Source organism: Primulina huaijiensis, chromosome 10 (genome assembly GCF_012295235.1).
Source record: "Primulina huaijiensis isolate GDHJ02 chromosome 10, ASM1229523v2, whole genome shotgun sequence".
NCBI classification, from domain to species: Eukaryota; Viridiplantae; Streptophyta; class Magnoliopsida; order Lamiales; family Gesneriaceae; genus Primulina; species Primulina huaijiensis.
The window spans coordinates 17,112,114-17,138,802 of NC_133315.1; the positions used below are offsets into that span (position 1 = coordinate 17,112,114).

The 26,689-nt window shown below is 35.6% G+C and overlaps 4 protein-coding genes across 7 annotated transcripts; 3 read left to right on the plus strand and 1 right to left on the minus strand.

Moving 5' to 3' along the window:
- Positions 1-2,727: 2,727 nt before the first annotated feature.
- Positions 2,728-7,843, plus strand: LOC140986313 (casein kinase II subunit alpha-like). Its single transcript, XM_073454479.1, has 10 exons — positions 2,728-3,190; positions 3,279-3,408; positions 4,405-4,599; positions 5,309-5,466; positions 5,750-5,840; positions 6,396-6,461; positions 6,754-6,836; positions 6,916-6,979; positions 7,081-7,149; positions 7,433-7,843. The coding sequence occupies exons 1-10, from the start codon at positions 2,829-2,831 to the stop codon at positions 7,490-7,492; spliced, it is 1,278 nt and encodes a 425-aa protein (XP_073310580.1). The 5' UTR covers positions 2,728-2,828; the 3' UTR covers positions 7,493-7,843.
- A 7,210-nt stretch (positions 7,844-15,053) lies between these two features.
- LOC140985954 (probable N-acetyltransferase HLS1) lies at positions 15,054-16,706 on the plus strand. Its single transcript, XM_073453889.1, has 3 exons — positions 15,054-15,266; positions 15,412-15,632; positions 15,842-16,706. Exons 1-3 carry the CDS (start codon positions 15,054-15,056, stop codon positions 16,704-16,706), a joined length of 1,299 nt encoding a protein of 432 aa, XP_073309990.1.
- Positions 16,707-17,430: 724 nt separating this feature from the next.
- Positions 17,431-21,849, plus strand: LOC140985542 (mitochondrial outer membrane protein porin 2-like). The gene is made up of 6 exons (XM_073453382.1): positions 17,431-17,615; positions 17,701-17,768; positions 20,573-20,683; positions 20,760-20,846; positions 20,937-21,145; positions 21,274-21,849. The coding sequence occupies exons 1-6, from the start codon at positions 17,567-17,569 to the stop codon at positions 21,578-21,580; spliced, it is 831 nt and encodes a 276-aa protein (XP_073309483.1). The 5' UTR covers positions 17,431-17,566; the 3' UTR covers positions 21,581-21,849.
- A 415-nt stretch (positions 21,850-22,264) lies between these two features.
- On the minus strand, positions 22,265-26,119 carry LOC140986327 (probable amino-acid acetyltransferase NAGS1, chloroplastic). 4 transcript variants are annotated; one of them, XM_073454519.1, is made up of 10 exons: positions 25,963-26,119; positions 25,556-25,761; positions 25,280-25,431; positions 24,243-24,657; positions 24,054-24,151; positions 23,583-23,694; positions 23,354-23,513; positions 23,075-23,147; positions 22,781-22,937; positions 22,265-22,356 (listed from the first exon to the last, which is right to left on the minus strand). In XM_073454519.1, exons 2-9 carry the CDS (start codon positions 25,697-25,699, stop codon positions 22,787-22,789), a joined length of 1,305 nt encoding a protein of 434 aa, XP_073310620.1. In that variant the 5' UTR covers positions 25,700-25,761; positions 25,963-26,119; the 3' UTR covers positions 22,265-22,356; positions 22,781-22,786. The 4 variants fall into 4 exon arrangements, with proteins under 4 accessions (XP_073310620.1, XP_073310618.1, XP_073310619.1 ...); XM_073454517.1 differs by having other exon boundaries at positions 22,265-22,367; XM_073454518.1 differs by having other exon boundaries at positions 22,265-22,348; positions 22,764-22,937.
- Positions 26,120-26,689: the final 570 nt, after the last annotated feature.

Genomic DNA, 26,689 nt, shown 5'->3' on the forward strand with positions numbered 1-26,689 from the left:
AACCTTTGTCAACTGCATAGTCTCATACATTGTCAGTTTTAGAATCTCTCTCATTCCGGTATGAAATCTATTCATTCATGTTCCCTTCGCTTAGAAGCCTTACATGAGAAGCTTATTGTCTGTGCAACCTCATGCCGGCAATCACCCCCACCCTCTTCGACATTGGGTGTCACATGCCCACCAACTTCTGCTTGGTTCGTCCCCGAACCACACCGTACTAATAGAGGTCCGCCCTGACACCATTCTGTAACACCCCTGATTTGACGACTGACATCATTGTACCAACAATTGTTTTTTTTAGCGTGCTTATATCCTCATTTACACATACCATGAGAAATTTCCTAGAGAGTCACCATCCCAAAATTGTTTCTTGTCAAACACGCTTAACTTAAAGTTATTAAGTGACGAGCTTCTGAAAAAAAAGTTGCACCTTAATGATACGAGTAGTATATATAAAATCTTTTAAGCTCATACCTGAATAGTTTTTGGAATCCCTCTTATCCCGGTGTGAGATCGATTCATTCATGTTACCTTCGTCTAGACACCTCTCAGGAGCCGCTCATTGTCCATACAACCTCATGGAACCAGCGATCACCCCACCCTCTTAGGCATCACAATGTCTCTTTTTTACGGCTCATTTAGCCAACCAGATCAAGAGACAAAATATCAACATTTTGACGCATGAGAACTTCTCAAGAAGCCACCTATCTCATACTATTCTCACTCATGCAAAATTAAACTTAAAAAGTCTATATCTTAAACTTAAAAATAACCTTATCATTTATACACCAAAAAGATTAATTTAACATAAAGTGGGGATCGATAATTTATTGATATACTAGATGAAATATAATAACAATTAAGAAAGAGCTTGCCCAAATCAAATGTAAGTCAAAGATAAAGACACATTTTATTCAATCTTGAGCTACACGAGTAGTGGGGCATTGTCTTTTGGTTTATAATTCGTGTAATTTTGACTGATGTGTTCTAACTAATGTATATATGTCCATTTGTGGGTTGATCATATTCCGTAAGCACGAGTTTTATATCCAATAATTGCTATTTAATTAATACCAGCGGTCTACTTTCGTTGTTGATAAGCAGCCATGATTAAATAATTACAATTAGGTAATAAATTACAACCAAGTTTGTGGAAAGCTTTCAATCAACTATTTTTTGTTTCTTGCGCTCTAAATTCCTTTTAATCCAAAACATGTCTCATTCCATAATATTTGTATGCTAATAAATAAGCAAGTCCAACCTAGGGGTGGACGTTTGTGATCAGGTATCGAGTACCCGACCCTACCCAATCGGGTAGGTTATTTATCAAAAAATTATGATCGGGTAGAAATCCGAACCCGAAATATAATTTTCGGGTTAGTCTCGTGTAGTATTTTACTAAATACTACCCAAAACAAAATATTGGATACCCGATTTTTATATATAATGTTTTTTATCAGCTTATTATTGTTTAATAGTGATGGATTTTTTGTTGTGCTGAATTACCGTTGTTTTGATTGCCATATGTTTTATTTAGATTGATGGTTTTCCTACTACTTTTTATTGTTGTTGTGATATTTTGTGCAGAATATGTATTTATATATATTGAGAGATAAAGAAGACATAATTTTTGACATAAGTTTCGGGTACCCGAACCATCAGATAGCACCGATTAAAGTTCGGGTTCGGGTAGTAAATCTGCTATCCGAAAATTTCGGATATCCGACCCGAACTATCCGACCTGACTCCCACCCTTAAGTCCAACTGGTTGGAAGGAGTTTATATATATGTATATGCTTGGATGCAAACTTGATTTGAGCTCGGTTCAACCAGAATTTGAATTGAATTAAAATAATGATCGGTATGATCTTGTAATCGCATTGGAATCGAAGAGGTGCGATAGGCTTTGGAGCAAGAAATCGAACGTTAATTTAGCATCTGAGGTCCGGGTGGATATGAGTTCTGCAAAATGATTGATGTGTATCTTGGTAGTTTCACCAGTTGTCTCCTCGCCGCCGCTCAACTGTTCGAGCTTGGTTCCGATTCTACAAAGGTAGAATGTTTGGAGACGGCAAATCCTGAGAAAGTTCTAGGTCCTCTGGAAAAGCCCCTTTATTGAACAGCTGGAAATGGTTCTTTTTCCTTGTCATTCAAATCTTGATATAGTTCCAACAGGTATCGGCCGTCCAGTCCCTGGACGTCTCTCGGTTCTTGAACATGTTGGGGGATTAGGCGGCAGTTGTTCTCCCGCCCTTTTTTTTTTGAATAAAAAAAATAAAAATATCCTAGAAAAGCCTCCATGCCAATTGGACAGAGGACCCAATAATAATTAAATAAGGAATAAGCGGAAAGACCATGCTTTCCCTAGAAACATGATCTCCCAAATTGAGGACTTGAGGACTTTCCTCAATTTGCCAAAGGAAAAATGAGATTTCTCGATGATTTGTAGCTCATTTGGATTTTAAACTTGAGACGAGATCGGAGATCATCATGATATTCTCTTCTTTTGGCCCAAAAAAATGGGATTCCCTCTTATATTTTTTCTGTTAAAAAAAAAAAGGACACATTTAATATTTTTTTTGAAAGGTTTGGATATAAGATTAGTTTGTAAGTACATGTGTAAACATTTGTTACTTTGTTAAATTTAATTTGTCAAATCCCATTGAATAAGCCCAGTCACACTTGGCCCAAACCTTAGCAACTCGAAATACGTCGCCGCATTGCTCTCTCTGATTTTGGGGGAAGGAAAGAGGGTTCCAATTGGGAGGGGTCCCTATAGCACTGGAAACAGCTAAAGAATATATTTATAGGAACCCTTGTTTCATTTCATGGCCGTAAGGCCTTTGCAATTCATCGCCTCTCGTTACAACGATTGCCGCTGCTCCTCCCTCTTAGTTCAGCCGGCCGCTCTCTTCCGCCGCATCGCTTTCCAATCCACCTCAATTTCTCAGATACAACGGCAGCAACAAGAAAAGCCATCGCCGCCGCCTCCGCCGCCGCAGAACCAGAAGCAGCAGCTCACCTCTATCAGTCGACGCTCCGGGGTGTCCGTTCCTGAGACCATGGCTCAAAAGATAGGAAAATCTATTCGCCGGCCTGGAGCCCCATCCAAGGCGCGGGTTTACCCTGACGTCAATGTCATCCGCCCTAAGGAGTATTGGGATTACGAGTCCCTCGCTGTTCAATGGGGGTAACGGATTCTATTACGTATTATTGCTTCTTGGAATTGACATTTTTTGTTATCTGCGATGTTTTAGGGTTTTGATTGGGCTTGACAGGGAACAGGATGATTATGAGGTGGTGAGGAAGGTGGGGAGGGGGAAATATAGCGAGGTTTTTGAGGGTGTGCATGCCACCAACAATGAGAAATGCGTCATCAAAATCCTTAAACCTGTCAAGAAGAAGAAGGTTTTTTTTTTACCTTCTGCGCATTTGTCTAATTTCAATTTAATTCTTGTCAACTGATAATTTAGGTCCAAATTTAATGAATGGATATATTGAAATTTATGGCAGATTTTTTGATGCGGATCAGTTATTGAGTTTTCAATATAGAGCTTTAATGTTGCAGAATCCCCCTTATTTTACCATAAATACGAAAAGCTTCTTTTGAAATCAAAGAGTGTAATACCTTCATCCCTCCCATAGGCACTGATATATGAAACAGTCGTGAATATCATATATTTTTCCTATAAACTGTAGTATTTATCAAGCGAATAGATTGCATGAAGATGTAAACAGGTGACCAAATCTTATCTGAAAGGGGTTGGTGATTATCAATTGAGAAATTAGTGTTCTGAAGACCATTTGTTTTTAGCGGGTGTGGCAGAAATATGCACCCGTTCTCTCTCTTCTTACTTTTTGGTTTGTATATGTGCTGGACCCTATCTTGGAGGCTTTTAGATCCTAGAAAGCTAAGCATATCTTGCCAAGTTAGTTTATGTCATATCTTACCAAGTTAGTTTATGTCATATCTTACCAAGTTAGTTTACGTCTCTTTGAAAGTGTGAGCCATTTTGATGTAAAATGAGTTGCCCTGGTCTAAACCTCTCCAACTGTTTTTTAGCTGTCAGTTATTAGTTTCTCAGATCTGCTGCACTTAAGTATGGTTCTGTTTGATTTTTATGGATGTAAGTTCACCAAGATTGTGGCGTTCTGCTTCAATTTAGAAAAGTTTTGGTTGCTAGCCTTATAAATGAAATTTTGTGAATTATTCTACGCAAGCCATAGTTATTTGTAAAAATTGCAGGTTATAATGTTTTCAAATTTCAACCCATATGTTCATTTTTGTTTTAGATTTGTTACTTCTTTCTTTTCTTGTTTTTTTTTTGGGAAAGGGATTGATGCTGCTTTTGGATTATGGAGATGAATATATTGGAGGACTTACAATCATATTTACATGTGCAGATCAAGAGGGAGATAAAAATATTACAGAATCTTTGTGGAGGGCCTAATATTGTAAAGTTGCTTGATATTGTAAGAGACCAGCAATCAAAGACACCAAGTCTTATATTTGAATACGTGAACAACACAGACTTTAAAATGCTGTACCCCACACTTTCAGACATCGATGTTAGATATTACATATATGAACTATTAAAGGTCAGTTTTTTTCTTCCTCGTGGTTTGAAGCCATGGACACTCATGTGTCTGTCTCAATTTCCATCTTTACTGTCATAATGAGTGAATCGTAGATGGAACAATCATTTGTTTTTCTGAGCTGTTTCAAGTTACTCGACTGTGTCAGCATATTCTCAGGTGTCCATGTTATCAGTAGAATGGATGAAAGCTCATTTAGTTTAGTAATTTGCTCTTCTGGAATTCTGTTGGATTCATTTTTATATTGCTAATAGTGTAAAAAAATTATGGGATCGGCTCACACTGTTTGCTTAGAAAAGAAATTAAGTGCGCACAGCATCTCATCTCAGTTATGGGTAACAATTGTAAATTAGCTGTAGTTGGCATCTTCTTGTCGTAAAACCAGCCGATAGGTAGTTTGGCTCTGGAGTTATGATTCTGGGTCTCAAAGAGTTACATAACAAGTCACTTGCTAGATTTGGCTTCAATTTCAGTAACCTGTTCAATGACATCGTGTGTTTTTCTAGTCTTGCTCGTAGTTATTAAATGTTGCTGTTAATACCAAAATTTAATACCATTATGGTATTATCATACTTTCTTTAATTTTTCATGATGAATCACTGCCCCTCCCCCCTTACACCCCAAAAAATGGCATTCTTTTACTCTTCCATGATATGATATGTTATTGTTTCGTTTTGATTACAGAGATTTATTTATTCATTACTGTATGTAGGCTTTAGATTACTGCCATTCTCAAGGTATCATGCATCGTGATGTCAAGCCTCATAATGTCATGATAGATCATGAGCAGCGCAAACTTCGTCTTATAGATTGGGGACTAGCAGAGTTCTATCATCCTGGGAAAGAGTATAACGTTCGTGTAGCTTCAAGGTTTACCATCTCATGATCTCATCCTCCATCTTAATGTTAACAACATCCCTTATGGCTTCTGTAGTTCTGTGTCTGAGTGGCTGTAGTTACTTTTGACTTACTGGATTTTTATATCGAAAATTGGTTCTATATATTAAATAGTACATTTTTAATTTATTACAGAAGTTGATAGTGATGCTTGCAAATATTAATATTGTTGTAGCCTTATCTTGCCCATGTTGATTGTATTTTTTCTTATTGGGCTGATATACACCTATTTTATTTCATGGGCCGCATTTTCTAGATATTTTAAGGGGCCAGAACTCCTTGTTGATTTGCAAGACTACGACTACTCCTTGGACTTATGGAGCCTTGGTTGTATGTTTGCGGGAATGGTATGCATTTATTTTCACTCCCTTCCCTGGAACAAAACTTTGTGCTTTACATGCCAGAACTTTTACAAGTCTTATTATCTTTTACGGACATATGATTATAAATCGACCTGTACATATCATTTGATTAGACTCCTCTCTGATGAAGCAGCACTTCAAGTGTCATTCTGTTGGATGATTTTGAAATCCTAAACATTGGCATACAAAAGATTACTGGTTGTGATTGTATAGGCATTTCACTTTATGAATTATCTGATACATGATTGACATATCATGTGTTGGGCTTCCGCTTTAATCAAGTTGCACTTAAAGTGTCATTTGGTTGGATGAATTTAAAATTCTGAAGTTTGGCTTGGTTTTGAGTACAAAAGAATTTAGTGCAATCGTGTAAACTTTTCAGTTTGTGAATTTTTCCCAAAATGCCCTAGATGACTGATTTTTATCTGCTTGCATGTCATCCATGGGTGGCAGTGATGAGGAGGTTGAACAATTGATTTTCCTAGATATTCCTAAGTTTACCCTGAAAATGAGACTGATATTGATATCATCTGTGTACAGATATTTCGCAAGGAACCCTTCTTTTATGGGCACGACAATTATGATCAACTTGTCAAGATTGCGAAGGTATATTTATTTTTGTACCAGAAATGCCTCTGTCTAATATCTGTTGTATGGTGCACACACTCAGGTGCTTCTTCATGAATAATTTTGCCCAGTTATGTTGGAGTTTTTGTGTGCTAGGAAGATAAGACGTCAGACTACTTATCTCTTTCTTGCTTTTTGTGGCTAAATAATAGATTTGAAGTATATGCTGATCTTCTTTTTCTTCCTATCGATGATTGCATGTCTGCATAAACTGAGTCAAAAACGTGATATCAGGCATGGCAAAAATTATTCAGTTTTTATATCATGACAGGTGTTGGGGACAGATGAGTTGAATGCATATTTGAGTAAGTACCGGTTGGAATTGGACCCAAATCTCGCTGCCCTTGTTGGAAGGTAGCTATATAACTGAAATTTATTCACTTCATAGGCTTGGTTGTTGCAAGTTGAGAATCTCTATGCTTTGTCAATTTAGACATAGCAGAAAGCCGTGGACTAAGTTCATCAACTCTGATAATCAACACTTGGCTGTTCCCGATGTAAGCATTATATTCTATTTATAATCTGATACTTCCACTATTTCACTTTTCAGTGATTCTTAACATTATTTTTTTCTTTTATTCCTCTTTCCTTTTTTAAGGCTATTGATTTTGTTGACAAACTGTTACGATATGATCATCAAGAAAGGCCAACCGCAAAGGAAGCAATGGTAAAAGTCTCCAGCTATCGCCACTCGCTCCACATGGAAATAGTTTTTCTTGGCTTCTGAAATGTGATAGATGCTATTTAATACCGTTTGATTATGGAATCAATGGGTTGGGTTACTGACTTGTGGTCTCATGTTTTGACAAAGTTTATTGAAAAAAATATTTATTTTTTTATTTATAGATAAAGCTTACCTGTTGGCTTATATAGTTGGTACCTGTTCCACACTAAATTAGACAATCATTCCTCTCCAAATTTCATTTATTGATGATTGTAGTTTTTTGTAGGCCCATCCTTATTTCTATCCTATAAGGAATGCAGAAAGCAGCCGGAGTCGTGCCCAATGAGACCAAGTGCCAGATACCTGGTTTATGATCATTCTTGCCTCTGTGATATGATTGTACGGATCATTTAGACATTTGATTGTGTTTCACAAGTTGAGTGTGATGCCATTGGCTGATCCCTTCACAAGCATTTGCTTTTAGACTTCAATATGAACACTCAAGTGCTTCAGCATTCTCCCATTGTGTAGTGAGGCGAGAGGGAACGAGTTCGTCTTTCCTCGTCATAGATCTTGGTCTTTTATTGTGTTGATTTCCCCCCTTTGATATCTGAGATTTGATTAATTTGTACAATCATGAGATGGAAGAACGAAATTTTCAATTATGATTGACATAATCGTTGAAAGACGAACCAAACTCCAAGAGAATGATGGAAGTTGAAATTTTGATATTATAGGATATCCAACTCTTGAAGAGAATGGCCACTGCCAGCCAAGATAGTTCGCTCTTTGCGATGAAACGTTCGAGTTGTCGTGAAAGTTCCCCTTTGTCGGAGGGCGGGCAGACTGCCTAACATCTCCACAGGTGGGATTACACAAATTATACATGGTGCTCTCGAACTGAACGAAGGAAAAAAATTGTTTTTCAAATTTCTTTTCCGTGAAATGTAAATAATTTTCAATTGAAAAACTAGGTTGCCATTACCCATTTTAATGTACCTCAAGCGTACTATGCAAATAGATTTTGGGGTTATAATTCTAACACTGAATTAATATAATAAACATAACAATGATGATTGTTGTAATTACAATCAAAAGTTATCATAATTATTAACTATAATAACGTTCAAAAAATTGTTATTATTATGACTGAGGAAATTTTCCCGATCTTCACTTCTTCAGCCATTTAAAATTGTTATTATTTCCGACTTTGCGTTAGTGTTAGGATAGGAAAAAATATTGTTATTGGACTTTAATCAATTCTCATTAGTCAGTACTTATTTATTAGTGATTCACGAGCGCCGAAAAATATAATATTATCTTTAATTTTTTACATTTTTGAGGATTCGAGAAATTGAGCTTATAAAACATATAAGAGTGTATTAAGAGTTTTAGCCAAACGTCCTCTAAAATAAAATATATATTATTACACAAAAAAATTTGTAAGACGATATCACGAATTACTTCTATGAGAAAGATTTTCTATTTGAGTTACTCATAAAAAAATATTATTTTTATATCAAAAATATTACTTATTATTATAAATATAAACAGAGTTGACCTGTCACACGAATAAAGATATGTGAGATCATCTCACAAGAGACCTACTAATATTATTATTACTATACGAAATATACTTCATTCCTAAAAATCAATATATCACTGTATTAAATAAATAAAAAAAAACCAATACACCACATTCACGTCTCACTCCAAAAAATCAATATTATTTTTTACATTTCACTCCACAATATAAATATACCAACCAAAAAACTTCATATTTCAATCTATATAATTTTTAAATTTAGTCACTGTTAGAATTTCTTTCCAACTTTATATTAATAATATATAAGAAAAAAATACTATCATGAGCTAAAATCTAATAATTTATATTCAAATCATTAAAAAATCATATAATTTATATTAAATATATCATAATAAAATTAAAACAATTCAATCGAACTAAGATTAAAGATTCAGGTATAAATTATATAATACTAGTGCACCGACGCACGTGTTGCGTGTACAAATTTTTTTATAATTTATTTTGTTTATAATTAAATGATTATCAAAATATAATTATAAGAAATAGTGAATAACTACACTGTAATTTTGATATATGAATTACAAAAATAAATAGGGAAAAAAAGAAAAAAAACTAAAATAAGAATTGAACATATAACTTAATACTTGAAAAAGCAAAGTATCTATCCACTAAGCTAAATGCGACTTAGATTAAAGTTTTAACACTTTATACATACATAAAATTATTAAAACAAACCATGACACCAAAAACTAGTTAATCTAAATGTNCATTTTGTGTTACTAATGATTTACCTTAAGTGTGCAGAAACTATGATCAGCTTTAGGAATCTAAATCGCAAACTGAAGATCCAACTGTTCGCACAAACTGAATCAGACGAACTGATATGTCAAATAAGCAGTTCAGCTGATCGTCCAGTTGATAGGTGGATCAGCAGAATAACCTCAGAAGCCTGACCAGCCGAAGGAGTGTTCAACTGATGAAGAAGCCCAGCTGATCAGTTCAGCTGAACGAGAGTAAAATCAGCAACTGAAGATCAATTAAGCTGACTAGTTCGGAGCGTCAGTTAAGAATCTTTTAGTTGTAGATGAAGACAAACTCATTCAGTGGATTCTAGCTATACACAAAAATACAAAGTAATTGTCCAGTCAAAAGACAATAATGGACGTTGCATCAGAGCATTAAAGACAAATGTTCCAGAAGGGCAGTCGTAAAGTCGAGACCCAAAGTCCAAGGAGCAAATTCAAGATGCAAGAGATACAATAATTGAGTCTCACTGTACGATCAGTTTTCCGACTATATAAATAGAAGATTAGTGGAGACGGAAATAATAGAGACAGAACCAGAGAGAGTGTGATAAAAAGAAAAGGGCACGCTTAATACTTATTAGCTTTAAAGAAGCAATTAGCCCAGATTTGAGAGAACACTTTAATGTGTTATCAGCTTAGTTTAGAAGCTTTTTTTCCTCAGTGTGTGAGAACATTTTTGTTCAGTTCTCACACACGAANTCACGCACACACACCACCACCCAAAATACAGTCTTGCACAAAGACATTAAAATTGTGTATGTAGTCTTTGACACATAGACGTTAAAGAAGTGTTGGCTGGAAGGTGCTGCCTTCATTCGTAGTTAGGAGTTCAGTTTAGGCAGTAGCGTAAGTTCTAGCTGAGTGGGTTTGTACAAGTAGTTGTATAAATCAAAGTCTTCTAGTGGATCCTACCCGAGGAGGTAGAAAGGGTGACGTAGGAACAGTTGAAGTCTCCGAACATTCATAAACATATCTTGTGTGTTTAACTGATTAACTGTTGCTTTTAAANCCATGAACATATCTTGTGTGTTTAACTGATTAACTGTTGCTTTTAAACTGTNTTTCTAGTGGATCCTACTCGAGGTGGTAGAAAGGGTGACGTAGGAGCAGTTGAAGTCTCCGAACATCTATAAACATATCTTGTGTATTTAACTGATTAACTACTGTTTTCAAATTGATTTGATCAGGTACAACATCTGTCAGTTCAGTTCTTACAATAACTGAACTGATATATATGACAACTGATCCCTTGCTTTTCAGTTATTCAGTTTACATAAGTTAAAATGTTTTCTAATTGAACAGTCTTCTTCACGAAGTATTACTTCGAGTTTCTTCCGCTTGGTTTTAAATCAAACTCGATTTAATTCATCAGTGTTAACATTCTTAGAACACGAGCTATTGCAGCTCATCGGATAATATTGTGTTTGAAATGCCTTCGAAGACACCAGCACACGATCCTTCATATATATACACTAAATCTCATGAATCCCTTATCTGGGTTTATTCGAGACTAGTTTAATACAGGTCCGGGTTGAAATTCTGCATGAATCTCATGACTCCCTTATCTGGGTTTATTCGAGAGTAGTTTAATACATGTCCGGGTTGAAATTCTGCATGTTGTCATCCCTATCTACAAACATACATACGATCTGAATAATCAGATCACCCTTCTCCATAAAAACACGCATCTACTTGGAGTTGGATTTTTTTAGAACTATATGTGAATATGATGTAACTTGAGTTTGCACTACAAGTCCAAGCAAATGAGGTCAACATCTTCAGCTAGTAAAGCGTCCTCACATAAATAAAGCCACACGACAACAAAATATATTATTCAACAAAAACAGGACAAAGTGAAGTCATAATTGCAAAATGAAAGTGGAACACATATCGAAAGAAAAGGCAACAAGCAGGTCTAAAGCATTAGATTAGAGATAGTATAAAAAAACATCAGATAAGGAGCAGAACTTGTTTTAAGCATCAACTTTATTTGCAACCTAAGAGAGCAGAGCCATTGAAGTAGAATGAGAGAATATGATAGTAAAAAACCAGGAAAAACAGGATACACACAAGTAACCAACCTCACCAATTCTATTCGAAATTCTATCTAGTGATTATCTGGTTCTGCAGTTGATGGAGCATTCCTATTTTGCTGGATAATGTCTGTCAACATAGCTGCCATCTAATAAAAGGAAAAAAATTCACATCGTGAAAGTATACAAGCAATTTGATAATTACATTTGTAGAATCGATCGAATATGTTGTTACTTGTGCCAGCAATAATTTGTGACCACGAGATACCCCAGCACTTGCAGATGCTATACTTTGTATAACACATGAAAAATTTTGGAGTAGTTGTTCTTGCATCCGTTTCAACATTTGCTCCATTTCTGTTCGTAGTAGTGTTTCACATGACTTTGTTTCTGCTTGGTGTTGTGCTTCTTGCGCCTCCTTATCTTCTGTTTTTTCTTCCATTTCCTTGAACTTCCCTGTAACATATGAACTAGAGTGAAAACTGTGCCTATAGAATGACGTGCGTTTACAGTGCTCTGGGAAATTTTTGTTATATATTAACGTATAATAATATAAGAAGTAAATGAAAATAGTAAATAAGAAATAAAAAAAATTTAAATTAAATAATAATGAAACGGTTTAAAATTTAAAATTGGATTGAAGAAATGCATTGCGATAGAGTGCATCTTCCTCATTTGGAGGTGTCTTTTGGCCGTTTGTAAATCATGACAATCTTACATAACTAATATGTTAAATTACATCTTCATTGCATAAATGTAAGCAACGTTCTTCACATATTAAGATATATCTTTGACATTCAACAGGGATAAAAACTTGAAATCTCTTGCTCTGAAAATTCGAGGGAGTGCAAACTTCGAATTGTGGTGATTATATATTTTATATCCTGAAAGTTTAATTCTTTGTGAATTATTTGCACCTTTTGTGGGAGGAATTAATACATTTAAAGAAATCATCAAATTTGATGTGCCTAACCTATATACAAATTTCATTGCCCACTTGATTTTCCATAAATTTTTATACAACAATTTTGGCTAGGCAATGCACCAGCTCCTAAACATCAAACACCACCTGAATGCTCGAGTCTCAATACCTCGCTGCATAAAGAAATTATCACCTGTTGCAACTTTTGCTTACCTGCAAGTGTATAATGTCAAGTTTTAGTGCTGGATCAAGTACGGATATCGTTCCCATATAGAGTTAATATTTAAACTTATATTAAGTACCGTAATAATTGAACTTTGTTTTAAAAAAATCAAGAATATGATTTGATTATTAAATAACAAATAAAATAAATTCGAACGCATAAACACTGAAAAATCAATGAGATAAATTATCTAGAAGTGCGATGGCACTAGATTTAATTATCATTTAAATCTATAATCATAAATTCAGCATTTTTACTCAACAAGAATTTTTAATTCTTCCTTCTTCCTATTCCATTTCCCAAGTGATAAGTAGAAATCAATAATGTAATATCAATTTCAATATCCTTATTAAGAATAAAAAATCAAATAATTTAAATTAAAAAACACAATAATTCTTTCAACTACTTCAATTGAGTTATAGACCTCTAGAACTCTATAAACGCCAACGATCCCAAATGATAGATTTCAAATAAATATAGCAATTCAATTAGAGAACAAGTAATCAAACACGATAAATTCAAGAGAACACAAATAAACACATAAATAGACTGAATATATAATCAACAATTCAAAATATAGCTTTCATCAAGCTACATTGTCCTCTAGATAATTAAATTAGTTCATGACGAAATAATGAACTTAAGAAATCATTTTTTTCAACATCAAATTAATCGAATAAAAAACTAAGAAGAAGGAAGGAATAATGATTGAATCCGAATGAGCGACTCCGTCCCCGGAAGATGCGTTCTTCATCTTCGATCTTTGTCTCCTCCCTCAAAAGACTAGGGTTCAATCACCTACCTCTTGGACGTCGTTTGATTTCCTCAGCTCATCGTTTCCATTCCATTTCACTCCCTTTCGGTCGCAAGTTTTGTTTTAAGACTTGATTCCTGCCGACGACATAAAAGACTACCAAAACGCATAAATTCGCTCAACAACTAGCATAATTTATGTTAATTCCAAGGATAATTTAAGCGCAATACTTGCACTTATCATTACCCAAATGCTTCCTCATGCACTTCTATTGGTTGTGTTCCCTCGAGCATGTCTTGAAGGCGGTTCTACACAACATCATGTAGTAAATTCTAACCAAAAACTGAATTGTTAATAGAGTGGAAATTCAGAAGTCATTATAAAAATTTAATCATGTTATGATGAGGAAATTCAAATTGCCTCATCATCAACTGGAGCACCTACCTCCTTTCCTTTTGCTACGTCGACTCTATTTTAGTATTTCAACACGAGTCGGTTTTCTACCATTCTCTTGAAACTAATAGGGTAAAGAATACCTCATATAACTCACGCATGATAACTTCCATTGCTAATCTACGAGTTCCAAAACTGCAAAAAGAAATATATAAATGTATATATAATGACACCAATTTTCCAATTAATATTATTAAAAGATATCTATATTATTATATACTCTACGTATCACTGGCAAGAAATATTTGAAAGGCCTTAAAAATGTAGTACTTCATTATACTACAACATTAAAGTGCAATACAATAAATAGTTAATCAGAAAAAAAATATTTTGATGCTTACAAATTTATCAACTAAAGATGGAATGTTCCACGAGCTCTTCTAGTGGAGTGTTGGGATCATAAGATGTAACCTAGTGATATGATATTTGGATATAATATGAATATTCAATCCTCTGGCGGGTATGAGGATGATGATGAAATTAAATACTCGATGGAGATGATGGTGAATATAATTATAAACTAAGATGGAGACAGATGATATAGAACCCTACCAAACCCTAGCTACTCATTGTCATCCCAAGATACATATGCTCATGCTCCCTTCCTAGAACTGCAAGTTCTCGATAACATAGTTAATTATGTATTTCTAAAACATTGATACTTTCATTCTACAAACTGTTGGTTATCCCTCAAAGACAAATTGAAACCAAAAAACATGCAAGATTTCTCAACAAGTCAAGCATGTATGATGCAAAAAACAACAAAACTAAAGAAATTTTCTAAGAATTTCTTTGATATTCTACCATAAACATGCACATGTACATATGATAAAATGTGAAAATTTATAGATATAATCTTGTATTTTTTCCTTCAAAAATATACTCCTTTTATATTTAAAAACATGAACACCTTCCAAATATAGACACCTTCCAAATAAAGATGCCTAGAATAATATCAATTACCATGTAAGATTGGACGTACATTCCAAATTCAAATTGTATTATTTAAGGATGCAATATTTTTAAAAGTTCTAAACTTTTTGCATAGATTTCACTTTATTTTTGGAATATATAGTTTCGTAGAATCGAAAACAGTGCAATCTTTATAACATGAATCACTAGAAAAACTTCGAGAATTAAGGTTCGTCTTGCAGTAGTAAACTCGAATCAATGGGTAAAGTTGGAGAAGAGCCGCCGGTGATAAAGGGAGGCGTAACAGCTGCAGTTCTGGTTAGAGAATACGATGAGAAAAGGGACAAACGAGAAGTGGAGCAAGTGGAGAATCGGTGTGAAGTTGGGCCCAGCGGCAAACTATCTTTATACACAGATCTTTTAGGAGATCCCATTTGCCGAGTCCGTCATTCTCCTGCTTATCGCATGCTGGTTAGTTTTATGGCCCTTAAATTTAGTTTTCTAATGAACGCGTTGATCATTAATTGGCATGTAACTTTAATTTGGTAAGATTATCAAGTTGGTGTCATTCATCACTCACTTCGTTCTCTATATATGGTTCTTGTTTCAATATCAGGTGGCGGAGATTGCGGCGGTGGGCGCCGGCGGAGTAGATGAAGAAAGAAGAGAGATAGTGGGGATGATAAGGGGTTGCGTCAAAATAGTTACTTGCGGAAACAGAGAATCCAGAAATGACAAAAATATATATTTCAGAATTTTCAGTGAACCTCCTCAACTTTCCCCTGTGTACACAAAGCTCGCATACATTTCAGGACTCCGTGTGTCGCCTTTGCATCGGTATTTTCACTTGCCTCCCGTATCCTATTTTCATAACCCCCACAAGTTAATCCTGGCTGTGATTCTTTTGTTAGTTTTAAATATTGTCTACATATGATAAAAGATTGTTAATTTCGAAAAAATTCAGTATGAATAAGAAGACTTTTTTTATTGAAGCAAGATAATTTTCTTGTAATTTTATTAACTTTGTTTAAGGTTTGTCTTTATAGGAGAATGGGCATTGGGTTGAAGCTAGTGAACAAAATGGAAGAATGGTTTGCCGAAAATGGAGCCGAATATTCATACATGGCTACTGAAAACGACAACCAAGCTTCTGTTAACCTTTTCACCAACAAATGTGGGTATTCCAAGTTCCGGACTCCATCTATTTTAGTGCAACCCGTCTTCGCTCATCCAGCCACATTGGGGAAGCGGGTCACAATCTTACGAATAGACGTCTCCGATGCCGAGTACCTCTACCGCCGCCGCTTCTCCACCATGGAGTTCTTCCCCCGTGACATCGATTCGGTGTTGAATAATAAGCTAAATCTGGGCACTTTCCTGGCTGTTCCATACGGTTGTTTCACCGCTGAGCATTGGCCGGGTATGCAGGGGTTCCTGGAGGCGCCGCCGCATTCGTGGGCGGTGCTGAGTCTCTGGAACTGTAACGACGTTTTCAGGCTTGAGGTACGTGGCGCGTCTCGGTTGAGGAAAGCGTTTGCGAAGACTTCTCGTTTAGTGGATCGGGCCTTGCCATGGCTGAAACTGCCATCATTTCCAGATATTTTTGGGCCTTTTGGATTTTATTTCGCATATGGACTAGGAGGAGAAGGCCCAAATTCAGTTAAATTGATCAAGTCTTTATGTGGACTGGCCCATAATCTGGCAAAGGAGAAGGGGTGTAGGGTGGTTGCTACGGAAGTAGCAAGTCACGAGCCACTTAGGTCAGGAATTCCCCACTGGAAGAGCCTATCGTGCACCGAGGATCTGTGGTGCATTAAGCGAATGGGGGGAGACTACAGCGACGTGTGCGTGGGGGACTGGACTAAGTCACCACCAAAAACATCTATATTTGTTGATCCTAGAGAACTCTGAATTAACATGTAATCATAAAAATTGATAGAGTAGGTCTTTTGTGAGACGGTCTCACGAATATTTATCTGTGAGACGGGTCAACCCTACAGATATTCACAATAAAAAATAATACTCTTAGCATAAAAAGTAATATTTTTTTATGGATGACCCAAATAAAATATTCGTCTCACAAAATACGACATGTGAGACCGTCTCACACAAATTTTTGCCAAAATATGATATTATTCAGATATCGTTTGTCTCGTAAATTCAAATATTTACCCATTATTTTCTATTGTTTCACAAAATAATATATATATATTTAAAATTTATGCATTATCTACTCCAAATTAAATATTAATTTAATATATGTGATCTAAATAATAATTAAAATATAATAAAATAATCAAAATCTCATGTAAAACAACAATTATACTAGCGCGTAACGCGTGTACATAGACAATAATCCTTATAAATTATAAACAAAACCAACTTTATTGAAGAAAAATATCCAATTTGAAATATCTATTTAAAATTTTGATATCCTTTCATTTTCCATCCACCGAAAAAAAAGGGAGAAATTTATAAAATAGTATTGATTTATTTTTTTTAAAGAAAATAATCAATATTAAAAAAATATATATACCCAATGCCAGTTGAGAAAGGTTAGGAGTCAAATGTAAATAAAGGTATAATTGAGGGGTGAAACGCAACTATCCACTACGCTGCCATTGCCCCCATTTTCCAAGCCACACCGTATTTCATATATATCTGCAACTATCCCTAACCCACGGAAAAATCCCCCAAAATCCCCACTATCTTTAATCTCGAGCTCTGGTGCTCTGAATTCGACAGAGAAAATACAAAATTAGGCCGGAACGATGAGCAAAGGACCCGGTCTATTCTCGGATTTCGGCAAGAAAGCGAAAGGTTTGATTTATCTGTTTCAACTTTAATTTTTCGAGTTTTTCTTCTCTTTGGTAGATTTAACGTTGTATTTACTCGTTTTGTATAGATCTGCTTACCAAGGACTATATTTCGGATCATAAATTATCTGTTTCCACGTACAGCGAATCCGGAGTGGTATGAATTATTAGAATCCACGAATATAATATGTTTGTGTATGCTTATAAGCGTGTTTCTTTTTAATGCTTCGTGTTTGTTAAAATTTCGTGATCATTTCTTTCTCAGATTTTTTATGGATTTAAACGGTTTCGATAAGCACATTTATCGTTGTATTTTCATTTACTATGGTGTCCTGCCATTTTGATTTGGATGTCACTGATTTTTTTTTACATTGACAATACTGGCTTTTCATCAGCTTGTTATTGTGTCACGCCCCGAGATCGGGGTTATTCGACACCGGCGTTATTCAACAATCACATAATTGTTAAACAATAAGCCTCGTAGTACAGTATAAACCAAAACCAGTTTATATCATAAATATATCATAAACATGGAATCGTCTTTACAATAGTAACTCTGAAAACGGTAAAAATCTGTGGAAGCGTTCACAACTAGAATTAAAAACTCACAAGAACATATTCTTAATTAAAATTCTTCATGCGTCTACTATCAGTCCAAAAACTGGCGTCCCATTCTTCTTTCTCTATTTCTTCTTCTGATTTATCTGGGGAGGGTAGAGTAAGGGGTGAGTATTTTGGGAAATGCTCAGCAAGTGGTGGCAGTTCGAGCACAATATAACAACATGCATAATTTCGAAAATCACATGACTTGCATAACATCATTCATAGCACATGCATAACATTGACCAAACACCGAGATTCCTCAACTTTCTATGGTTTACTGATATCAGTCCCTAATTTTTACTCCTCTAAGGGGGCGAGGCCGAATCGGTTATATCCCCACCGTATGAGGGTCATATCATGGTTGGGATTCCCTCCCATATACAGTCGAATCCTCACAGTGTCCAAAACCACGTGACAACCAACACAAGAATGGAGTAGAAGAAGAAGGTGTACTCGACCGTATTTTCATAAAAACGAAGAAACATGCATAACGAATTTTAATCTTTAAAACAAGCCCACTTACCTTAATCCTTGCAGGAAAACATGAAGAATTCGAAAATCATAGAAGAATCATGCAACCGACACTTCGAAAACGCAGCATCACATATACCGAAAAATAAGCCACCTTGTAAAATTCCTTGCGCCTCAATGAACCATTGGATCGGGCTTAAACTTTTACAGTATGTTCATAAGTACGTCAAATAAATTATGAACGGTGAAGATCGGGTTTGGAAGTCGTTTTAACCTGTTTATGGATGAAAAATCGTAGGTATGCTGAATTCACGCCTAAAATATGGGCAGTTTTCTTACGAAGGCTAAAAACGAAAAACTAACCGTTGGATTTGGCCGAAATTTGGATATGTTGTTCGAAACATATGGAAGAACATTCTGAACGGTGGAGATCGGATTCTGAGTACCCGAGAGAGAGAAACGAATTTCTGAACTTGGACATAATTTTGCTGACTCGTGCAGAATTTTCGGAGACGAATTTCGAAAATTAGGGAGGAAAACTCGAAAATTTGATGTGTAAATTCTGAATGAAAGCATCTCCTATTTATAGGGAGGTGACTGCTATCCTGATAGTGTATTATCTTCGCGTTTTGAATTTCGAATCAAACTTGAATCTAAGATAATTATCATATCTTATCTATCACATTATCATTATCTAAATATCCATATCATCTCAAATCTTATAACTCTATCTGTCATAATCTTTATCCAGGTATATCAAATCTTATATATTTATCTGGTAAAAATCTATATCATCTTAAATCTTAGATCTCTATCTGGTATAACCTTTCCAACTTTGAATTTATATCTAAAAAATTTACCTGCTTATATCCAAAAATTTCTTATTTAATTTCTTAGATCATGATCTATTTATTTATCCCAAGTTCAAAATGTATATACACAATATTATCTTAAATTTCGAGCTCCAAAAATATTATACACGATATAATTATCCACTAACTTTAGATAATCTTGCAAATCTTACATCTTATAATGATATAGATACCCAAAGATTGCGCAAATTCTAGTACCATTAAATTACAAAATATTATCACGATTATTCAAAAATCTTGGATTTTACATATTGCACTTCATTGGTAATGGAATTTGTATGCAACGAAAAAGTTGTATGGCGTGAATTTATTCTTAACTTATTATGGATGGCCTCGCTGGATTCTTAATTCTTATGGAATGTGTTTCTGCATTTGTTAGCTCCTTTTTCTGTCTGGTTGTTAAGTTGTTGGTAGTTATACGTTTCTTAAGGTGAATAACAAAAAAGGCTTTTTTTGTATTTCAGCAATGGGGCCAACTTATTTTCAAATCTACTTTGGTCACAAACTCTGATCATCAATTTTTGGCTCTCTTGTTTAACGAATAAGTGCACATCTTGTGGTCATTCTCTGTCATCAAATGCTAGGATTTTTCAAATTGTATATTCTGTTGGCCTGTTACAATTCTCTCCATGGCATTTATGCCTTTCCATTAACTCCCCTTCCTTTCCATTTTCTCTATTCTTATTTTTGTTTGGTAGGTAGGGAGAAGGAAGGGGAGTTAAATGGTTTTCCTTTTATTTATTTCTATATATATTTTGCTGATAGGTTTATTAGAAAGACTGTAGACACTAATCGAAAATGTTCATTTGAAAATGAAATGATACGGAAATTACTCCTGCATTAAGGGATCTTTCTCTTGCTTTTAGTGTTATTTTTGCTATTCTATCCAGTTATCTCAAATGTCGATCAGCTGGGGCTTTCATGCTTCATGTTGCATCGTATTCTCTTCTGTCATTTGATATGTATTGCTAAATGAAATGAACACTTACTTTCTACTTTTCCATTCCCAATGTAGGCCCTTACAACATCCACTATGAAAAAAGGAGGCTACTCATTCGGTGATGTCGCAGCCCAGTACATATACAAGAATACCTCTGCAGATGTCAAAGTTGATACAGAATCGAATGTGAGAGTACCCACTAATTCTCAATTAAACCGTACTTGTTCCACCATCATTTCTGATCCCAATTTCCGTTTGGTAGATCTCAGTAAATTTAACCGTCGCCGATATCATCACCTCATCAAAGACTATTGCCAATCTGAAATATCCGAATTATGATTCTGGCAAGGTGTTTGCTTGCTGCACTCTTTTTTCAACTTCACGCAATTTTAAGTATCCTTGTTTGTTCTCTAACTTGCTACTGCATTTGCTAGTGCAGCTGGAGTTTCAGTACTTCCACCCTCATGCATCTATTGCTGCTGCTGTGGGTCTTAACCAAGCCCCTCCAATTGACTTTTCAGTTACCCTTGGAACTCCCACCTTTGCTTTGGGGATAGAAGCTGGCTATGAGACCTCGTCTAGAAAACTGGTGAAGTATACTGCTGGCATTACTGTGACACAACCTGATTCCTGTTCGTCGATAATTTTGTAAGTCCTTAATGCTCTTACTGAATCTGGTTGTTGTAAATTTCTAAAAAATACGAATGAAGTTCCATCCTATTCTCTTTGATGTCTTATTAAAAGAAAATTTTAGTTTCTTAATTCTTGTGGCGTAGGGGTGACAAAGGGGACACCATAAAGTCCTCATACATACGCTACTTAGATCAGTCGAAGAAGGGTGCTGCTGTGGCTGAGTTCACCCGAAAGTTATCTACGAATGAGAACACTTTTACCGTGGGAGGATCTTACGCCCTTGACCACCTGACACTTGTAAAAGTGAAGCTTAACAATCATGGCACGCTAGGTACAGTTTTGCAGCACGAGGTTATGCGGAAATCAGTGGTGACTATATCCAGCGAGTTCGATACCAAAGCCTTGGATAACATTCCCAGATTTGGAGTGTCCCTTGCTCTTAGGCCTTGAGAACATCTTTTCAAAACATCTTGCAGTTTGATACATTAATATATCATTTTTTTAGGTGGCCTTGGAATGGAAGCCACATCGGTTTAATAAGAAGTAAGAAATACACTTTGTTTTTCGCCTTTTGATCATCTGAGATTAAGCGAGATTAAGCAGGCTTATAGTTCTTCCGGCCTTTTTTCTTTATTTTGAAGCGGTGTTGCTCGAATTTTAGAACTCTTGTTTTGCAGTTTCATTCAAATTGTTTGAGAATACCAAGTGTTTTGATGCCATGACATTTTCCATGCATAGAAAGGTCTGTTCTCATATAAATAATATCATATGACGTATGCTCACAAGGGAAATAAGGATATTGTTGCAACCACCAACTTTTGTTATGTAATGTGATGCGTTATTAATGACCTCGAGTTCTTAATAATTATATATAAATCATTTGTCATCATATCCCGAGGGAAAACGATGGAACTCCTTCATTGGATATGGCTAAATGTTGAATGAAATTTTGTGTGGGCCTTGAGCTTGGCGACTAGTATTAAACTATTAGACGTTGAATTTAGTAGTATGTCTCTCTCTCTTATCGACGTTTCTATTACATTACATGATGATTTGAAAATACGCCTGCGTACTACTAGAAGAGATGCAGTTGGACATGTACTCGGTCTTATCCACGTTTCTATTACATTACACGATGATTTGGTGCAGCCACGTTGCTTGCTGATACCACTCAGAGTCATTCCATTACTGGTTCTAGGAAACATGATAGATATAAGACTCGTTGCCTCAAGCTCTCCTATCAAAACAAAACTCAAGAAATCAAATGTTAAGTTTTTAAAGGCGACGACACTTGAACAGATAAACGTAAATATGGAACGATTTATTTATTTATTTGCATGCATTAGTTTAAAATCTATTTCCGATATGGAAATTTGCTGCTTTATGATCTCGAAAATGAAATCTATCGACTACCATTATTGATTCTGGAGTAAGAATTCATCAGGTGTGGTTCTGGCAGAGGAGCTAGACCAAAAAAAATTTAGGTCCAAAAGCTGAGGTAAACAACTTGGTAGTCTGTTTTATGACTTATTTCGAGAGGTGAGTTTATATTACATTATACATGCTATATTTTATATCATAAAGGAAGAATCAAGAAATCCTGCAAGATGAAAATTTTAAAAATGATCTTAACTGGACAATAAAAATTACCAGAAATCATGTGAAAGAATTATTGAGAGGAATGCCACTTGTATCAGGGTGAATATTCTTCATGTAATACTTGGATCGACGAGATATATTGATCTTGTTTCTCCTCTGCTCCGGTAATGATTCAATGGAACATTCCACGAACCCACGTCTAACAAACCTAATAGAAATAAAATATAAATAAAACTTTCAAGTCCTAGATTTTTTACTTATTTATGATTTTGGTTTCATTCAAGAACTAAAATTCTTGACAGTACTTTTTTTTTTTTTTAATTTTTATATTCATGAGTCACATACCAATCTGCTGTTCGTGTTGTTAGCAGGAAAAGCATTTGCAGCCCCCGAGAGTATGCCTTTTTCTCAATATAATCTGTTGAACAACAAAATCATTGAAACATGTGATACAACTCTAAATAGACAGGAAATAAATGGCGCGCCACTTTCCCGAATTGGGGTTAGCCTGAGACTGATGCATGAACAAAAAGCATGACAATGAGAGTCTTCCATATCTAATCATAATTTCCAAAAAATAAAAACGACTCAAGAAATTGAATAAAAGATGCTTATATCATATACCAAGCAATTTGTCTCCTTGTCCTTGGCCGCGACATTCAGGAGAAACAGCTATAGCAGCTACCTCTCCGCACTTGTCTTCAGAGAAAGGGAAAAGAGCTGCACAGGCTATAATATGGCCTTCTCTTTCCACGACAGTGAATGAATCCAATGCTTCGAGTAGCTAAAGTTGAAGGAAATGATAAGCAGATAGACTGATGATCATAAACATAATTCAGTCAAAGTTATTAACCTCTTCCCGAGTTCTCTTTATCAATGTGCCAGACTCCTCTAATGGTAGCAAAAGCTGTTTGATTCCTTCGAGGTCCGTAATCCTAGCCGTTCTCATCCCTTCATACAGATCGCTGATAAATAAATGCGACAGTAATAATATGTTAGTAGAAAAATCTTAGTTTAACAATACCAAATAGTCATTATTTGTGAGAAAACCCCACAAATATGTAGTTATGAGCCACTTCAAGCTCAAGTTCAAGCCATAAGACGAACCCCTTAAGCCAGAATTTGCAACCCTACACGCACTTAAGGGGTAAATTGCATAGAGGATCTCTGTGTTGTGCTGAACAGGCTTAAAATTTTACATACACAGCTCATCGAATTGGGAATCTGGTTTCCAGCTTTGATGTGTGAAAAATGAGCATTTGGTAAAGCACAAACATAGCACATGAGAATGATTTGCATTCATCTGCTAAAGACACATACATACCTAGCCACCATTGTACCCACTCCATCTCTTTGAAACAGTTCTTTTAGTAAAACACCACCAATAGTACCATCCAGTAGATGAACCCTCTGGACACCACCCTAATAACATATAGAAGCACAAATATAGAATGATATTATTACAGATGAGTAAAAGAAGATTGTCATAAAATCATTAAGTCTTGATAATTACTCTGCAAACAAAAGCTGCAGCAGCTAATTCCGAAAGGTAACCATTTAATCGACTCAGTCTTTCTTGACCTCCAATAGCGAAACCTTGTTCACTTGACCAAAATCCACTCCCGTTGTCGAAGCCAACACCATTTTGAAATTTGGGAGTAGGACTAAAAGCCTTCCCCTTCGGAAAAGGGAATGAGTAATTTGAATTCTCATATGTAACAGAAGGAAGATCTTCTTGAGCAACAGCTTTTACATATTTAGCAGCTATATCACTTTGTTTAGCTCTTTCCCGAATCAACACATCCGCATCTTCAAGAGATAAAAACCGAACAAGTCTTCCAGACTCGTCCAAGATTGGCCCATCAATGACGCAAATGAGTTTCTCCGCAACAAGAGCCAAGGCACATGCTGTAGCAACCTCGTAAGTGCTGCATTATAGGGAAAGCAGAATATATTTATTTGCACATGTAGTTCCAGAAGAGATGGGTAAAAACAAATTAAGTTAGAACTACGTTTCTCGAAAATTCTAGCTCGTTTGAGATGGTAGAACAATATTCATGTACTTTAAAACACATCCTGACATATTGGGGACCAGGTTATATATGCCTTGAATTAATATCCAAGGTATAAACATACGGTTGGAGATACATCGGAAAATAAAGATTTAGAAATTAATCACCCGAGATCAACTTGAATTTTAAATCCTTGCTTTGATTTCCTAGCTTTTATTCATATAAGAAACTATGTCCCGCAAAAGCTCAAACACTCATAAAGTGGCTAAGCAAAAGCCTTACTTTAACGTTTCACGAGCAACAATAACTCATTCATGCATTATGGTGAAAAGAACTTAATGAAGATATATATATAGTTCATCTTCCATGCAGATAAAATTCATAAATTTCATAACCAAAAATATTTCGAGATTGGAACCATAATATCATGTTCATCGATATTTGATTTAATTTTTGAAAAACTCTACAAAGAATATTAGGGAGTATACACATCCTGCAAGTAATAACAAAAATACCTATCAAAATCCATATACCATACTTGCAATTTAATACTTCACCAGAACTCGAATAACCGAGATTACTTAAAATTACAATACAATCCTGATGAAGCCTCTCCTGTATGCGAGCAACTTCTATTTTCTTAACTTCGCCAGTCGACATGTAATCAATACCCTCAACCACTCCCCTTCTCTGCAAAATGAAGAATGATTACTTAACAAGCTAAACACCAAATGTGTCCATTAAAATAAGATTATTCAATCATATGCATTCTGAAGAAAATATAAGCGATACTTCGGAATGCCAGAATTCTAACCTTAGCTGCAAGAAAATTACCACTGGCAACGCAGAAACCATTGTGCCATCGACGATTATCTCCATGCCGTCGAACACCACTTAATGAAGGTCCACGAGACAGCTTCACTTCAATCAGAATACGAATCCTCCCTGCGGCATCCATTGCCGCTCTAAGAGAATCAGGATCGGTAACTCTATAGCTACCAACGTACTTTGGTTCAGACCCTGGCACAAAGTGCGCGGCGATTAACACTATATGAAAGAATAGAAAAACCATAGACGCAAATTAAAACACTTCTGATGACAAATGGAACCACCAAGATTCTCATATATAAAGGTATATCAAGACACAGCAGCTCACAAATACTGAATTCCAATTATCTGCATGTAAAGCGAAGCATGACAAAAATGTGATAATTTTGATACCTCTTTCGGCGAGAAGCCTGTCGATTTGAACATGCGTCCCTGGAACAAGAACAAATTTGATTCCCAGCCCATGAAGGAGTGAGATATCCTACATAACACCGAGCAACTCATAATTTGTAAGCATAGATGCAATTCCGGATCATTAAAACAATAAAAAAAATGCAACAAAAAAAAAAACAAAATCAATTTCTTGATTCAATCTGCTGCTGATAGACAAAAATAAACAAAGCGCGAATATCTGTTCAAAGCAAGTGATCAAAGCGAAGAAGATATTTCAAAAAAAAAAAAAAAAAAAAAAAAAAAAAAAAAAAAAAAAANAAATGAGGGCTATCGACAATTTCAGCAGAAACCAAAACGACGAAAGTGCTGCCCCTATGAGCCAAAAAATACGGCCACGCCTCGCGAAAGAACCCAACAAAAAGCTCATCTTTAACAGAGCTACTTTTATCTGCTTCTTCCAACACATTGTTCTTCTTCCCACAATCAATACCCTGCAATGAACGTTCATTTACCGACTGAATCCCAAAATACTTTCTTGTTAGCTGATTTTTGTCGCCTCTTTGCCACCCAATCGAGGTTGTAGAGAAATTTGATTCCTGGCCGTGGCGTTGGTTCTGGATCGGAGTCCAAGATGTTGGAGATGAAGCAGCCATTAATTTAAAGAACCCTTTGCAGGTTAGCAACTACTAGCGGCGGTGGACGCGGAGGCGGAGACTCGTTGAGGTCT

What these genes read in the sequence shown, in the direction of transcription:
- LOC140985542 (XM_073453382.1), top strand. Translation starts at nt 17,567, where the DNA reads ATGAGCAAAGGACCCGGTCTATTCTCGGATTTCGGCAAGAAAGCGAAA. An exon ending in TTTCGGCAAGAAAGCGAAAG is followed by an intron (nt 17,616 to 17,700) that starts GTTTGATTTATC and finishes CGTTTTGTATAG; the next exon opens with ATCTGCTTACCAAGGACTAT. An exon ending in CGAATTATGATTCTGGCAAG is followed by an intron (nt 20,847 to 20,936) that starts GTGTTTGCTTGC and finishes TTGCTAGTGCAG; the next exon opens with CTGGAGTTTCAGTACTTCCA.
- LOC140986313 (XM_073454479.1), top strand. Translation starts at nt 2,829, where the DNA reads ATGGCCGTAAGGCCTTTGCAATTCATCGCCTCTCGTTACAACGATTGC. An exon ending in AACCTGTCAAGAAGAAGAAG is followed by an intron (nt 3,409 to 4,404) that starts GTTTTTTTTTTA and finishes TTACATGTGCAG; the next exon opens with ATCAAGAGGGAGATAAAAAT. An exon ending in AACACTTGGCTGTTCCCGAT is followed by an intron (nt 6,980 to 7,080) that starts GTAAGCATTATA and finishes TCCTTTTTTAAG; the next exon opens with GCTATTGATTTTGTTGACAA.
- LOC140986327 (XM_073454519.1), bottom strand. Translation starts at nt 25,699, where the DNA reads ATGGATGCCGCAGGGAGGATTCGTATTCTGATTGAAGTGAAGCTGTCT. An exon ending in GTGGGTACAATGGTGGCTAG is followed by an intron (nt 23,695 to 24,053) that starts GTATGTATGTGT and finishes TTTATTTATCAG; the next exon opens with CGATCTGTATGAAGGGATGA. An exon ending in ACAAGGAGACAAATTGCTTG is followed by an intron (nt 23,148 to 23,353) that starts GTATATGATATA and finishes GTTGTTCAACAG; the next exon opens with ATTATATTGAGAAAAAGGCA.
- LOC140985954 (XM_073453889.1), top strand. Translation starts at nt 15,054, where the DNA reads ATGGGTAAAGTTGGAGAAGAGCCGCCGGTGATAAAGGGAGGCGTAACA. An exon ending in CTCCTGCTTATCGCATGCTG is followed by an intron (nt 15,267 to 15,411) that starts GTTAGTTTTATG and finishes TTTCAATATCAG; the next exon opens with GTGGCGGAGATTGCGGCGGT. An exon ending in CGTGTGTCGCCTTTGCATCG is followed by an intron (nt 15,633 to 15,841) that starts GTATTTTCACTT and finishes TTGTCTTTATAG; the next exon opens with GAGAATGGGCATTGGGTTGA.